The sequence below is a fragment of the Callithrix jacchus genome, chromosome 1 (genome assembly GCF_049354715.1).
Source record: "Callithrix jacchus isolate 240 chromosome 1, calJac240_pri, whole genome shotgun sequence".
Taxonomy (NCBI): domain Eukaryota; kingdom Metazoa; phylum Chordata; class Mammalia; order Primates; family Cebidae; genus Callithrix; species Callithrix jacchus.
Window position 1 is genome coordinate 109,023,726 of NC_133502.1, and position 17,433 is coordinate 109,041,158.

Below are 17,433 nucleotides of genomic sequence, written 5' to 3' on the forward strand. Positions count from 1 at the left end.
TTTTTAATGTCTTGATAGCTGGCCTTTATGGAAGTTACATACTCAGGTCTGTGATTCACTGGGCCCTCTCTACAGTTTCACATATGCCTTTTTCAGGGAACTATTTGGACTTGAGAATCTTCTTCAATATTTTCCTCTGCAAAGACCAATGCAAATATCATGTTATACTGAAACTAAGACACCAGTGGTTGTAAGAATCACTATTATGTACCAGTAAGAAAGAATAAAATGCTGCCAATTAAACTTTATTCCAAACTTCTTCAAAAGTAGACTGTCCAACACCTCTGAGTCTCACTTTTCAACTCAGAATTAGCATATTTGTTCCTATTTTTTATATGATATTGGTATCCATGTCATCAAGAGGACCGAGAATGCAGCATTTATTTAGAAAACACTCTACTGTTATCTTTGAATTTTCTTCCAAGCTACCATTTGATCTAGAAGCTTTGATGTTGTTACTTTTTTTATCTACCAGTAGATGACAACAGTAGATTTAATTTTTTTTAGTCAATCAGGATTTACTTTTTCTTAGTTTGTTGACTGAAACTTGAGGGGTTGACCAGTTATGCCATCGTTGACTAACAGCAAAATTTATACTGCATGGGAATGACAGACATCCCAATGGCACCAGGCCAACAGATGCCTGGGATGTTAAAATGTAAAATATGGCTGTATTAGATTTGACAAGATAAAATAACTCCTTTTGCATATTTGCCTTCTTGTCCTAGGTGATACCCTTACCTGATCATCTGAGCATTGCTTTCCTAGCTGGCTGGGATAACCTTTATTAGCTTTTTTTCACTTTAGCTGAGCATCTTCTCAAATGCCCTACTGGGTTGTCCTTATTTCTATATTATGTACAACCTACTCTACTTTGATAATATTCCTAATCTTGTCATTTCAACTCGTTTTCCATTTTATGATGATCAACTAATAGAAAACACAACAAAAATGAAAAGATAAACCAAGATTTCACATTCAAAAGAACACACTTAATCTCTCACAGTTTTTAAGAAGAGCTATACAGCTTTATGGTAAAGAGACAGTTCTTAACTATAGCTGTGAAGAAAAATAATTTGTGGTGATACTTAAAATGTAGATTGCAGTGGGATAACATAAGACCCACTGACTCTGACTCTTGGAATAGAGGATGAGGCTTTCAAAGAAGCAGGTACTCGTATCTTTCAAAAAGTTCCACAGATTAATGTGACATGTCATCTGAGTTGCAAACCTCAGGAACAGAAGGAAACCAGGCATTTTCCAGTTCATCCAGGGACAACTCTATTGCCACATACTAACATAAATTTGAAATAAAGAGGCCTTAAGTCTAAGTGAGCTGCAGAAAACAATCCACATGGACAGATCATGATTGTATTCAAACCATGATATTCACACCATTCTGTACTCAACATGATTCCGCTAAGGGCTGTGAAGGACACTGTGATGATCAGACATGGGAATGGGCATGGTGAGAGCATAGGCAGAAAACAAAGGATGAGATTTCCTTCTTCCAGTATCCCAACATCCCAACTGATGCCTGGTCTGAAGAGACAGAGAAAGTGATCTTTTCCTCCATTCTCCAGCCATAGCTTTCCAGGGCCATTTCAGGGGCAAGATGACCTAGAGCATAATTAAGAAATAGTTCCATGAATATGGAACATCATACAGCCTTAGAGTAGAGGGTGCTACTAATGAGGGCTTACGCTTGGAAAAGATTCAAATCCCTGCACCAAAAGGCTCAAAAGGCAGGCTTATAGCTGTGACAGAGTTCTGACATCCTCTCCTAATCATCTCCATTTTCAGCAAAGGTTCTTCTGAATTTTAGATAGACATTAAGTTCCCCCATATTGTCTGGGTATAGTAGATCATTGGTGATTCTACTCTTAGCTCTATTGCCTTTTAATTGTGCCAGGGAATTCAGAATGCAGTACCCACTCCAGAGCCCACATCACCTCTTGCTCACCTCTAGATCCAGGGACCTCTTGATTATGATCATGGAAGAGTGTAAGACAGATCGGCTCCTGTAACTTCTTTTCCTTCTGGGTGTAAAGCAGAGGCTGGAAGCAAGAACACCAGAAGGACAAATCACTGCAAATCAGTGCTGATGACTGAAATAAATATTTATGCTGTCCTTTTACTTTCGCTACTGTGTGCTGAACACACACTATGTGCCAGGCCCTCTATATACAGTCTCATTTATTCCTCACCACAACCCATGTGGACATCGTTGTTCACCCCATTTTACAAAGAGAAAACAGACTCAAGCTAAGCAACACCACCAAGATCACAGAACAAGCAAGCACTGGACTTAATTAACAAGATTGAGGAATTAATCTCAGCTCTGATTCCAAAGTCAAAAGTCTCTCAAACATTGGAGGTATTTGAAAAGCAGTGAGGAAAAAATAGTATCTATTGGTGGATGGATAGCAGGATGAGTAGATGGACAGACATGACAACATAAATATAATAGTGGGTATATTATAGAAGCTAGGAGGTCATTACATGGGTGTTCAGTGAACAGTTTTTTAAACTGTTTTGTATGTTTGAAAAAAATTGAAGTAAGTTAAGGATAAAGAAGGAAAGTAGTGAGGAATTCAAAGCCATTACCAGTTAAACATTCTTATAAGCATCTGTCCCATTTTTCACTAATTATGTTTCTTAGAATTTTAAGTTAATTTAGTTTGACAAGTATGTGTTAAGGCCTTATTATGTATAAGGCACAAAAATACCTGCCAGCCTAGGATGCTAAATTCATGGTTGGTCCTGAGGCTGCACAAGATGGAGCTCTTCTGGGGTTTACAAACTACCAGCTGACACTATCATGACCAAAAACCTGCAATACAAAGCTGACTTGATAATGGGCTATCATGATCTTGTGAGGTGCTGAAGGAGCATAATGATGGATAATAAGAGCTGAGAGGTTTGCAGAAGTGTCAGGGAACAGACAAAATTGAAATTGTGCCATAGAAACTGGGGAAAATGTCAAAAGGACAGGAAGAGGAGCAGTATCTGAAGTATGAGCACTGAAGGAAAGGTGCAGAGGTGGGAGGGTGAAGAACACACAGGAAAAGAAGAGAATGTTGGAAAAGAAGGAAGGAAGCACTGGGCATTACTCACCAAAATGTGGAACCAACTTTCGCCAAAGGAAATGCTTCACAATTATTAGCATTCTCTCAGATTTCACTTTGTCAAGCCTTCGTTTACTTGTCAGTAAAGTGGGGATCATATCTGCTCTCACAAACACTGTTTAAAGGATTAAATGAGGGAAAATGGTGAAAGTTCCTAGGTCAGTGCCAGCCACATGGTCAGCACTCCCTAAGCCATGCAGACTAAGCTACCCCCATGACCCTGAGGCTGCACATAATCTAACTACATAGCAATAGTCAAGATTTATGTTAGGCTGTAACACAAATCTTGATTGTGAATCGTGTTACACTTCTCCTAAATTCCAGAAAGGAAGAGCTAAATGGTTTTGTCAGGTATGACTGATTTTTTAATTAATTTATTGATTGAGTGACTTGTTCTACTTTTGGGTTCAGAACTCAATCAACAAACTCAATTGTACAAGAAGTAAAACTTTATTTTTCTGTAACCACTAATCTATTTTAAGCCTATCTTCAGTGTTAGAACCTAATTTCCCACAATTCTGCACCCTCACTCTTTTCACTGGGTTACAGGGGTGTCACATTGTACCAGGGCAATAGGTCGAGGGAATTATCTCTTTCTCTGTGTGATGCTATCTCAGCACCAGCGTTGGCTCATATGACCTTGTTCCTGGTGGGTCTTTGCCACTGAGCTGTTCCCCAGCACAAGATTCCTTCAGACATGGCACATTTTCTCTCAGCTGTTGCCAAGCCCCTTGTTGGCACAGGAAATTTTATTGTACTTCGTTCAGGCCACAGGGACACCAGAAAACTCTGTGGGCCTTTCATTACTATTCTGATGGGACTTTTGAGTACAGAAGACTCATTCTAACACTTGTGAGCTGTGCTGGGGTACACTCAGTTCTTTGAGGCTGGCTCAGATCATCTGTCTCCTGGAGACCACTCAGCCATTTCTGTTCTGATGTTTTACAGTCTTCTTGAGCTCTGCTTGGAGGTGATGACAACCCCAATCCATCTTCAATTCTCTCCCCCACAACCTTCTCCTCTGGGGAGAAGATTGTAGAGTCTTTTTCTCAGAGGAGAGAGGAGCCACCAGCACCTCTGCTTCCCCTTCCCCCTCTGCCTTCCCTTCCCACCTCCCCATCTCCCCACCAGCATGTATCAGCCCCCTTTTCTCCCCAGCTCGAGCACTGTCCTCACAACACACCTAGAAAACTCTAGGTTTTACAAGGGGTGGGAAACTTTGCATCAATTCACCTTAGTGTCTCTATCCCAAGTGCCTTCAGGGTCTTGACTTTGGAAAATCAAAAGCCTGTTTTTCCTGCCCTCTGGTGAAACTTCTTTTTTCCTGATAGAACAAATGATACCTAAGTGGGCTTGGGGGAGGAGTCAGAGGCAATAGGAACTGCCAGAAGAGGAAAATCAGTTAATAGCTTTAAAATATTATTTTGCCAGTGTTCTCCTCATCCCTTTAAATTGACTTCCTCCCTTGAGCCAGGTGGGACATTTTTCCTCCTAGTTCTTTTGTCTCAGAATTTCAGTTCCAGGTTACCTGCTGTAGACTGGGCTGGCGTGACCCTAGGTGGCCCTAATACTTAAAGAAGATGAATCACACTACTCGAAAGCTGCCTCAGTCTTAGAGTTATGGCTGACTTCCTAGAGGTTTCTTCAAGAAATTCAGCCAATGGCTCCCCAAGCTGCTAATCAAAGTGCATGATACTTAAGAAATAACACTTGATTTCTATTAGCTGTATGGCTGCTGTGCCTGCTGCGCAGTCTTTGAAAAATTATAACACAAGATCCTCTAGCTGGGGCTCTGTGTTTCACAAGCTTCACGTGCTAATAATCGCAACAGGGAATGAAGCATTTCTCTTACTGTCACCTGTTCATGCACAGCTTCTTTCTTGCCTTGCTGGTGGGATTTCTGCTCCTCCTCATCCTTTAAGGCGTGTCTTTAGCTTCATGTTGGAGTCATTTCTTTGGGTTCAGTTACCCTCTCTGGTTCATATGATAGTCTTCTACATCAAGCTCAGGGCCTGAAAGAGAAGTAATTTGTCAGTTAAAAAAAAGATCAAAACCAAAGATCAAGATGTTTGAGAAAAAACAGAAAACAACAACATTAACTTGGTTCTTCACTAATTACCCCAAACAAGACCCCGAGGAGTCTCATTTCTAAAACATACCTCTCTTTATTAAGAAGACCCCAGTTCAAGTCAATAAATACCTACAGGGCCTATCTCTCACCATGAACCTGTACCGGTAAGGGGCAGAAAAGTCTCTCTCCATTAAGCACCAAGAAACTTTCCTTGTCACAATTAAAGTTGTCTCTCGCGGCCACCGATTTATCAGCAAACTTATTTGTAATGACCATCTTATGAACAGTGATTGGGAAAAATAAATCACTTCCTCTTGCTAAAAAATTGCTCTAATTGCTTCACAATGGCAGAATTTCTGCTGAAATGAACTTTCCCTGGGCCAATAATAATATTCCTAGAGAAAAATTAGAGAAGTGAGGGGCTGAAGTGGGGCAGGGCCCATATTGCCAGCATCTGCAGGGAAACAGCAACATACGTCTTCATCACCTTGCCTATATTCTTTAACAATCCCTAGAAGAGATACTGACCTCAGATGAGCTGAGTTTTTGTACATCTTCACCCATTCAAAGAGTTATGCATTAATTATTCAGTTGAACTTTTATTATTTAATCAACAATTATATAAATGCCCAAGATTTGGTGTTTTATCAATTACCACCTTTGTCCTCTTAATTCTGTAGAAACCACACAGAAATTTCTCTCCCAGCATCTTCCCTCAAAATAAAGCATATGCCATATGCTTAAAAGAAAAATCACCTCACCAGACTTTTTCCAAGAAGCACATACAGTACTTTTTATTCAAAGCAACATGCAGACCTGTTAAACATTTTTTTGTTTTGCCTTCTCAGAAGACTTCAATAAAGCAAAGGGAACTCATATGCCTCACCCAGTCTGCCTGACTTAAAGTAGTATGAGACAAGATTCATCCACATGTCAAACAATGAAATTTCCCAAGTATATACATGCTGTGAGAATCAATAACCTCTTCTCAAACCAGCAAATTGGTTTCAAGTATTCGGTTCACTGGTTATATCCAACATCCACAATAAGAGGCCACCTCCTGAGCGAAAGGGAAGGTGAAGATGAATTCTTGAAAGAGGTGTTCTCATCAGAATTACCATTCTTCTTACTGCATGGATGGTATTTGTAAAACTCTTCAGAAAGAATGTTAAGTTTAATTCAGGCAATCTGTTTTGTTGATTTTTTTTCACTAACTTTAATTTTCTTATGTGAACTGTGATATACAAAGGCAATCACTTTCAGAGTAAAATATAGAATGGCAAAAATAATTTTACAAAAACTTCTGTAGAAATAACATAGTTCATACCCAAATGAAAACTATAAGAATATTCACATGAAGAAAATTAATCTAGTGCTCAGAAGACCAGAATATATGTACTCCAGGGGGCGTCAGGGGCAGGAACCAGGAAATAGAGATAAAAGGTGCTTTTTGAGATCTTTCTCGCCATAAGCCTGAATGCTTCATGCTCCCAAAGAATCCAATTATGGAAACATAAATTAACTCATCCTCAATTTCACTTTAAAACACAATAAACAGGTTAAATTTTCAAGTACCATTAAGTTGCTTATACTAATTTAAAGTCATGAGCATGACTTCAGGATTTGTGCTTTTTACATCAAGTGCTCCTCTTTGTCGGAATTTTAACAATAAAGCTTTCTTCAGAATACTGTGTTGTATATAATTTCATGAAAATAACTCATGGCATAATTTGATATTTTCTGGATCATAGATTTCTCTTAATTTTGCAGTCGGGCTATTCTTTCTAAAATAAAACTGGTACTATTTAGAATGGTTTGCTTGAAACAATTGGCATTTCTCCTGAGCTATGTTCTGGGAATATTTGTCAGAAAATCGGGCCATTCCAGGCAAATAACCTGTGTTTTATCTTTTCTCCCTTCCTTTCTTCTCATTCCCTAAGGGCATCCACCCTTCTCTCCAGCAATCCATGTGTGTCATCAAACTGCCTTTCTTCTCGTGCTCTCAGAGGGCTTCTGCACCAATCCTTCTACCCTTGGAATCTTCTTTTCTTTTCTTCCTCTTGACATGGAATGTTAATACAGAAATTCTTGCACAAAATATGGCTACCCTTATAGTCTAGATAAAAGAAAAATCTTCCTCTATCAGTGTAATTTGTATTTTCTTTCTTTTTAAAAAAAATTTTGGGGTTTTGTTTGTTGTTTGTTAGGTTTTTTTTTTTTTTTCCAGTTCGGGGATACATGTGCAGGGTATGCAGGTTTGTTACACAGGTAAATGTGTGCCATGGTGTTTGCTGCATCTATCAACCCATCACCAAGGTATTAAGCCCAGCATGCATTAGCTATTTTTCCTGATGCCCTCCCTCCCGCTGTCATGCCACAACAGGCCCTGGTGTGTATTTTTCCCCTCCCTGTGGCCATGTGTTATCATTCAGCCCTCACTTATAAGTGAGAAAATGCGGTGTTTGGTTTTCTGTTCCTGTGTTAGTTTGATGAGGATGATGGCTTCCAGCTCCATCTATGTCCCTGCAAAGGACATGATCTCATTCCTTTTTATGGCTGCAAAGTATTCCACCGTGTATATGTACCACATTTTCTTTATGTAGTCTATCATTGATGGACATTTTGGTTGGTTAACGGGATCTAATTAAATGGGTTCAATGATGGGCAATTTGGGTTGATTCTACATCTTTGCTACTGTGAATAGTGCTGCAGTGAACATATGTGTGCATGTATCTTTATAACAGAATGATTTATATTCCTTTGTGTATATACCCAGTAATGCGATTGCTGGGTGAAATGGCATTTCTGGTTCTAGATCTTTGAGGAATTGCCACACTGTTTTCCACAGTGGTTGAACTAATTTACATTCCTACCAACAGTGTAAAAGCATTCCTATTTCCTTGCTACCTCACCAACATCTATTGTTTCTCGACTTTTAATAATCACCATTCTGACTGGTGTTAGATGGTATCCCATTGTGGTTTTGATTCGCATTTTTCTAATGATCAGTGTTGTTGAGCTTTTTTCATATTTGTTGGTTGCATAAATGTCTTATTTTAAGAAGTGTCTGTTCATGTCCTTTGCCCACTTTTTAATGGGGTTGTTTGTTTCTTTCTTGTAAATTTGTTTAAGTATCTTGTTGACTCTGGATATTAGACCTTTGTCAGATGAGTAGATTGGAAAAATTTTCTCCCATTCTGCAGGATGTCTGTTCACTCTGATGACAGTTTCTTTTCCTGTGCAGAAGCTCTTTCATTTAATTAGATTCCATTTGTCAAATTTTTGCTTTTGGTGCAATTGCTTTCAGCGTTTTGTCATAAAATCTTTGCCAGCGCCTATATCCTGAATGGGATTGCCTTGATTTTCTTCTAGGATTTTTATAGTTTTGAGTTTTACATTTAAGTCTTTAATCCATCTTGAATTAATTTTTGTATATGGTGTAAGGAAGGGGTCCAGTTTCAATTTTCTGCATGTGGCTAGCCAGTTCTCCCAGCACCATTTGTTAAATAAAGAATCCTTTCCCCATTGCTTGTTTTTGTCAGGTTTGTGAAAGATCAGACAGTTGTAGATGTGGGGTCTTACTTCTGAGATCTCTATCCTATTCCACTGGTGTATGTGTCTGTTTTTGTACCAGTACCTTGCTGTTTTGGTTACTGTAGCCTGTAGTATAGTTTCAAGTCAGGTAGTGTGATGCCAGCTTTGTTCTTTTTGCTTAAAATTGTCTTGGCTATACAGGCTGTTTTTTGGTTCCATATAAATTTTAAAATAATTTTTTCTAATTCTGTGAAGAATGTCAGTGGTAGTTTAATGGGAATAGAATTTGATCTATAAATTACTTTGGGCAGTGTTTTCTACTCAAGTGCACGTACTTTCAAAGGGACATATATAGAAGAAAAGGAAAAGGGACCTATCCTAGCCAGCCACATCACAGGGCTCATGAGCAACTTCTTCCTTCGAATGGTCCCTGGGCTCACCTCCATTCGCATCACTCTGGCCCATCACACATTCACTACTAGAATTGCAGACCTCAGAACATGGCTTGATGACATCTTTCATCCATGGAGCTCTGGGAATTGCTAGTAATTGTAATTCTTATTCCCTTCATACCCTCCAAGTTCTTCTCAAAGGTCACAGGGGCTTAGTAAATTTTAGGGCTTAAAACTACTCTTTTGGGGACATCATCCATTCAACATGCCTTTATGGACTGACCTAGAAGTACTACTAACACTAATTATATTTTTTATTTACTGATAACCTTATACCACTATTGTTTAAAAGAATTTTAGCATTATTAATAGGATTGTTGATGACAAGCCTAGCACCTAAGAAAAACTGTGAGAACTAACTGAATTATACACTTAATCTTTGATAAAGAGTATTTAAGTTGAAGCCTCCTTCATGTCTATTTGCTTGCTTTTCATACTTTTTTACCTTTCTGTATATTTATTTATTCAACAAACATTTGATGATCTCCTGCTATGCATTCTGTGAGGTGCTGTGACTTAAACAATAGGCTAAAGCAGAGAGCTCCTGCCCTTGTGCAGCTTACAGTCTAGTATAGTAGACAGACAACCAAATACTGAGGGAGATGGGAATAAAACTGCTACAATAACCAATGGCAAAAAGGATGGGTACACAGTGCTATACTAGGAATAATCAGTCTAGTCAGAGCAGCCAAAGAAAGCTGAGAAAAGGTGGCAGAAAAGAATGTTCCAGGAAGAAGAACATGTGCAAAAGTTCCATAGCAAAGACAGCATGGCAAGGCAAGGGTCTGAGGAGTCGATGTTGGCTGGGTGCGGTGGCTCATGCGCATAATCCCAGCACTTTGGGAGGCCAAAGTGGGTGGATTGCTTGAGCCCAAGAGTTCAAGCCTAGCCTTGGCAACATAGTGAGATTCCATCTCTACCAAAAAAAAAAAAAAATTAGCCAAGCATGTTGGCACACGCCTATGGTCCCAGCTACTCAAGAAGCTAAGGTGAGAAAATTGCTTGATTATGGGAAGTTGAGGCTGCTGTGGGCCATGATCACACCAGCCTGGGCCACAGAGAGACCCTGTCTAAAAAGAAAAAAAAGCTCATGTCAGGAACATATATAAGCAGGGGAGTAGGGTGCATGATGAAGCTGCAAAGGCTCCACTTTATGGGGCTTTGTGAGGAAGATGGAAGGAAGTCACTACCATTACCTGAACAACTTTTGTCAAATGTTGTTCAGGAACTTTAGATCACTCTATAGTCATAGCATCCAGAATCACTGGGTGGCAAGAATAGCTGCCAGCCATCTACATCTGGAAGGCCATTGCTGAAGTTGTCATGAGAAATAAAGGCCACTTAGACTAGAGTGGACGGAGACAGACTCAAGATAATGGTAGATGGGGAAACTTGTAGGATCTGGTGGTGGGTGGGATAAGAGGGCTGAAGCTCAGGAAGCATGGCCAAATGATGTTTAGGTTTCTGATGGATCCTAGTTTAACTAATTGGTCCTTTGCTCTGTCATTGGCTGTTGCCTATGGGTTTTAAGCATGAACTATTTTTTTTCATGCTCCTACTTCATCTTGAAGGAAAGATTCCCTATTGCTTCAAACCTAACAATACAGCATTATTCCACCAATTTCCCCAAATAAGATTCCCAATTGATTTCTGTTTATAATTTTCAAGTAAGTTTGATCTTTCCCCCATATATATTATTTCTGTCTAGTACAAGTTCCTTCACTGAAATGGGAAATCTGAAAGTGTGATATACTGGTAAAAGATTTTTTGTTACAAATCATTGAAACCAATTTGAATCAACTTTGACACTAAAGAAAATTTATTATAAGAACGGAGAGGATGTAGAGAGACAGGAACACTTTTACATTGTTGGTGGGAGTGTAAATTAGTTCAACCATTGTGGAAGACAGTGTGGTGATTCCTCAAGGACCTAGAAATAGAAATTCCACTTGACCCAGCAATCCCATTACTGGGTATATATCCAAAGGACTATAAATCATTCTACTATAAGGACACATGCACACGAATGTTCATTGCAGCACTGTTTACAATAGCAAAGACCTGGAACCAACCCAAATACCCATTGATGATTGACTGGACAGGGAAAATGTGGCACATATACACCATGGAATATTATGCTGCCATAAGAAACCATGAGTTTGTGTCCTTTGTAGGGACATGGTTGAACCTGGAGACCATCATTCTCAGCAAACTGACACAAGAACAGAAAACCAAATATTGCATGTTCTCTCTCATAGGTGGGTGTTGAACAATGAGAACACATGGACACAGTGAAGGGAGCATCACACACTGGGGTATGTCGGGGGAAATAGGGGAGGGACAGCTGCAGGTGGGCAGTTGGGGAGAGATAGCATGGGGAGAAATGCCAGATATAGGTGAAGGGGAGGAAGGCAGCAAATCACACTGCCATGTCTGTACCTATGCAACAATCTTGCATATTCTTCACATGTACCCCACAACCTAAAATGCAATTTAAAAAAATATGAGAGTGTCTCATACAATCAAATACAGAAATGCAAGCAAAACTTAGGAGTAGGATGGAATCCCTCAGATTCTCTCTCCATATTATCTGATCTTCTCTGTATGGAGACTTCAGTCTCATCTTGAAAAGCCATCTTTCTCCACACTTTAATTCACAAGATGTCCTGTAATAGCTCCTGTGTTTATATGCTCTGGGTTTAGCCACAAGGACTGACTAATAGTTTCTGTGTCTCAAGAATGGAAATTTAGCCTGGCTATGGGTCAGGTGTTCAACTCTCATCACTTACCTTTGTCTGGGGGTGAGTGGATTCATAAGTTCAAGGAAGAACTAGCCAACACCAATTCTGTGTTTTCAGAGAAGGGAGAATTGTTATAAACTTGGCAGACACCCCACTTGGAGAAGGAGGGAAACAATAGCTTCTTTGCTTCAATGAACATGCATTAAGCACCAACCGTGCCCCAGGGCCAGGCTAGGCTTGTGAATATAAAAACAAGTGAAAAAATTCTACTTTCAAGGAAGGTAACATGCAGAACTGACTGTGACACCTGTAAAGCAAGGCAGGTTCTTACCGCCTCACTGCCAGAGCAGGGAAGAGGGAATGAAAAGGAATACAGAGCATAAAAGTAGCCCACAGTGTCCTGAGAAAGCAGTCCAAAGCAAGCATCAATAATAAGCAAAATAAAGAAGTGGGAACCACAAGACCTGCTGGAAGTTTGGGCGGCTAAGCTGACAAGAGTAGAGTGTGAAGATGATGTGGTGAAAAATGAGGCTGAAATTCATACAGGAGTCCTCACTGAGGATTTACAAGTGACGGGGAGGGATGAGTGAAGAACAAAGGAAATAGATACAAACAGGTCAGGCAACAGAGAGATCCCTTCCAGACTTGTGGCTCGATGACCAGGTAGTTAACCTGCAGGCTGCACGTTTCCAATTTTCCCCAGTGCGTGGCATGCCTGTCACTTTGCAGATTTAGTTGTGTTTAATCTTTCCTTTTCAAACAAAGTAGAAAAAAAGCTACATAGTTAATATAGTAACTTTGACCTACAAAAAAGAAAAGTTCATATTCTTTCCTTCAGCCTCCTTATCCAGCACAATTTCCCTTCCATCTTTTATCCTCTCAAGCTCTTCGTTTCCTTTTATGATAAGCTTACATTCAGATTAGCTACCTCTCTAGAAAGCTTTCATCTCCTTTTCAATTTCTCTTATTTTTGGCCTCACCAGATTTTATTTCTGCATTTTCAGTTCTCACTATATCTCTATTCATTTCTATGAGCACTGGCATTCATTTTAAAGGCCTATAACATTTTAAATCAATAGCATTATTTTTCAGTTTTCCATTGCTCTCTCAATATGATCCCAAAGTACAGAACAAGAGATATTAAGCGAATTTTAATTAAATAATAATTTAAGCATCATTCTTAAAAAAACACTTTTAGAATTCACTCCTCTTTTCTTAGAATATTTCCCTATAGGGATGAAAACAAACTCTTAGGGGGCAAAATGTCTTAAATATCACAGTGGTTTGTAATCCTCCAATCCTTAACCCTGTCCAACTGCATAAACAGATATATAGCATACCTGTTGTATAAAATTCCATGGGAATAGGAGGCAATTTTTTCAAGTCTAAAAGGTCTCCTTAGTGGGGCAATAATAAAAAGAAATAGAAAAAGTTGAAGAAAACAGATTTAGCTCTAATCTATACTTAACATAGTATATCAATTTACAAGAGTTAAATGCAGTCTTTCATTTGATCTCTACAAACACCAAGGTGAATTGGTTACTACTAACATCTTTTCCACACATGTAGATTGATTACCAGAAAGGTAACTTCCTACTTGTATGACTTTGATGAAAAATCCCCCTCCATCTATGAGAGCATAAAATACACATTTCTTTAAAGCCAGATTCTCAACTTCAGAAGTACTGCTATCTCAGGCAAGATAAATCTCTGCTGAGAGGGTGCGTCCTGTGCATTGTAGGATGTTTAGCAGAATCCCTAGCCTCTACCAGTAGATGCTGGTAGGAACTTGCCAACACCAACAGATGGGACAACCAAAAATGTCTCCTCACATTGCCAAATGTCCCCCAGGCAGTGGGGTGGAAGAAATCACTCCTGATTCAGAACCACTGATTTACAGCCTACTTAAAAGAAAGATTACTGTTTTTAAATTCATATGCATTTCATAATACCAAGAAGTTACTTAGCGTTTACTATATACCAGGCATTTTATATGAATTGGCTCAATAATCTTCCCAACAACCCTGTGGGGCAGATACTAGTATCATGCCCATTTATAAGAAAACGTAGGCCATAAGCTTTGCAGTTAATAAGTAGCAAAGCTGGAATATGGGTACTTGTATTGCATTTACATCACAAAGAAGTGCTTGAACTATTGACTCAAATATAACTATTTTCCTTCATACAACATTATCTGCATCATTATTATGATTATGATGTTGACTTTGAATTTAAACCCATGTCTGAGCAACGAACTGCCATGCTACACTATTGATTTCAGAACTAAAACATCCTCAGCTATTCTCCTCAATTCTACATTATTTCTCCTCTGTTATCCCATTTTACATGTAAATGTCAATTTCTGGTAGGTGTTGCTTTTTAATCTATTTATTCATTTACTCATTATTCTTAAAATTAAATTCTCTTAAAAACATATCTAATAGATGAATATTTATTAGATATTAAAAATGTCAGTACATTCTCAGAGGAGAGATGCCAGTTTGAGTTGTGGGGACAGAGACTGGCTAGTTGTTCACAAACAATGTCTCCTTTCTTACCTGGAAAAGCAGTTAGACAATGTTCCCAGCATGCCTTGCATTTAGGTGTGGAAATGTGATTCATTTACATCCACAGAAATGTTGGCAGAAGGCAGGAAACCACTTCTCAACCTAGCCCATAAAGACTACCAGCTGAAGAAAGAGGACCATGAGCACCTAGTGGAAGGTAGAGCCATGGAATGGAAGAAGCCTGAGTCCCTGAAAAGCTGCCAGGATAAAAACTGCCAGATTCGGAACACCTACACTGGACTGTTTAGATGCAAGAAAATAGATATGTTATGCCTCTGGAATTTGGGAACTATTTGTTACATCAGTTGGTTACCCTGACTAATACATTTGGTTCAACCTGAAACCACAAATACTTAGAACCAACCCTGGAACCGGAAGCTTTTTCCATTAAGTGGATTCAAGAAATCTCTAAGTAATTCTGCCATTAACCTGTTTTGCCTCCGGAGACAACAGTACCACTGTTATTAGGATAGAGTCAGATATGTTGATAAAGCACTTAACGTCACAGCTGAACTAGGACATATGGAATAAGAAAATTCCATTGAACCAAATGTACTCAAAGAAGCCCGTCTTCATTTTCACATACCTTTAAATACTACAAAGGGTATGCTTGTTTTCATCATTGGCAGAAGACAAGCATTAGTGAGAAACATTGCCAGAAATACAGCAAGAACAAAAATGCATCTGTAAAAAAAATACAAAGAGGGGTTGCCCAAAGCTCCAGGGTATCATGTCATCACATCTATGCCACCTCATTTCTAATTAACATTTACTGAGTACCCCCATGTGAGTCAATGTGTTTGTTATTGGAGATATAAAGATGAAACACCATGTGCAGGAGACAAGCATGTACACAACCAACTCTACAGTGTGAAAATCTGTCTAAGCTATTGAAATAGGCATAGCAGAACAGTGAAGAACAAGTGCTTACCTCTACCTGGGATGATTTCACAGAGGCAGTGGTTCTTAAGCACCCCAAGTCTACCCTTGATAAAATAGCAACGTCTTTGCTTTTTCTCCCATTATACATAAATAAACAGCTTTGACTGAACACTAGCCGGTTAGCCAAAGAAGGTGCAATAAAAAAATGGAGACTCCCTTATTATCAAGAATTTGAGTACAAGCCACCTATTTAGCTGTATTTTCTAGTCAACATCTGTAAATGCTATATAAGTGCTAGAAAAAATTAAGAACTTATGCCATATTCAATTTACAATAAATACAAATTTACTGTATTTCTCCCAGTAGTCAACAAATATCTTGAGAGAGACACTTTGAGACTATGCAAATCTGTTTGTTCCTGAAACTTTTGCCCATGTGTCTAGCATTCACTAGATCCATCTGCAACAATTACCACTGTGCAGGTTGCTAGTGGCAGTTTTCTCTCATTCTTTCCACATTTATTAATTGGAATTCTATGCCAAAAAAGAAGAGCTGCCACTTCTCCATATGCAATCAATCTTTATTCTCATGAATTACATATTTGAGAATTCACCTGCTTGCTAAAATTTATTTGTAACCTGAAAATCAATACTCATGGCATTTTCTTGGTCATTCACAGACGTGTTCAGAATAGCAAAAACTGTGAGTACTCAATGTGTATGTTCCCAACTGAAGCCAAAGAAGATGATCCTCTGCCCTTCTTGTTTCAGCTCTCATCCTGTAAAGAAGTGCCCTTTTTGCAGTCTATTTAGTGCCATAGTTTTCATATTTTTGTGCCTTTTGTCAGTCATTTTGCTGTTTAAAATGCCCTCAAGCATAGTGTGATGTGCTGTCTACTGTTTCTAAGTGCAAGAAGGCTATGACAGGCCTGCCAGGCAAAATAACATGTATTAGAGAACCTTCATTCAGGCATGAGTTATGGCACTGTTGGTGGAGAGTTAACTGTTAAGGAATCAACACAATATATTAAATAAGGTATTTTTAAACAGAAACACACATGAAGCAAGATTCTGCATTGATTAGTTGACAATGGCTCACAAAAACCTAAACCTATATCTCCCTTAAGAGCAAGGGGTCAGTATTTGCTAACTCAGTGTTCATAGTGACTTTATAAAACATAATTACTGTGAATAATGAGAATTGACTATATCTATTAAACCAATTATTTATTTATGTCACTAAGAACTCATGGTTCATATTAATATTATTTTATGGGCTACACTCCAGTACTATCATTATGTATTTTGTGGCTTAAATTGTTCCATCTTTGGCCATTTGAATAGCAACTTTATAGTGAAAAGTCTGCTGGTGACCATTTCCACAGGTAATCAACACCAATATCACCAACACCAATACATGCTGGCAACATGAAGGCCATGATTTGCTACACCTAGAAGGATGAGGCAGCATTTCTGTGGTACTCTTGACATAGATGCATGATCTAAGTTCCATCATGAGAAGATTCCAAATGGCCTGAACTGAGGGATGTCTAGCAAAAAAACAGACCAATACTGCTCCAGGTGTCAGAATCATGAAAGACAAGGAAAGATGAAGGAGCTGCCGCAGATGACAGGAGACCAAAGAGAAATAACAACGAAATGCAATGTGGAATCCTGAGTAAAATGTTGGAAAGAACAACAACAAAGAGACATGAACGGAAACCTTCGAAGGGAAGTTCAAATGAAACCTTTAGTTGATGATACTGTACTAATGTTAATTTCCTTGTTATGATAATTATACTATGGTATGTAAGATGGTAACGATGGAGTGGCACTAGGACATACAGAAACTCTCTGTACTATTTCTGCAATTTTTTTGAAAGTCTAAAGGTAGTTCAGAATTTTAACTGTTGGGTCATCTTGCATACCCCTGGTTGCAGAATTTGTGGAGGTGGGTGAGAAATTCAATTTTGGAGACCATTAGTTTAGGGAAGTGTTCTATCTTCCAGAGGGTTTCCCTAAATCCAAAAAAATTATGAGAAATAGTATATAAGTGCCT

At 38.8% G+C, this 17,433-nt stretch overlaps 1 protein-coding gene across 1 annotated transcript in view; it reads right to left on the reverse strand.

Annotated features, from left to right (window-relative positions):
* Positions 1-3,117: 3,117 nt before the first annotated feature.
* The window catches only part of LOC103793026 (uncharacterized), an 89,036-nt gene continuing 74,720 nt past the window's right edge, over positions 3,118-17,433 (reverse strand). The window contains exons 4-5 of the mRNA XM_078345776.1: positions 4,987-5,140; positions 3,118-3,243 (exon numbers count right to left, since the gene is read on the reverse strand). Of these exons, the coding sequence (XP_078201902.1) occupies positions 5,094-5,140 (47 nt within the window). The 3' untranslated portion in view covers positions 3,118-3,243; positions 4,987-5,093. The remainder of the gene's footprint in view (positions 3,244-4,986; positions 5,141-17,433) is intronic.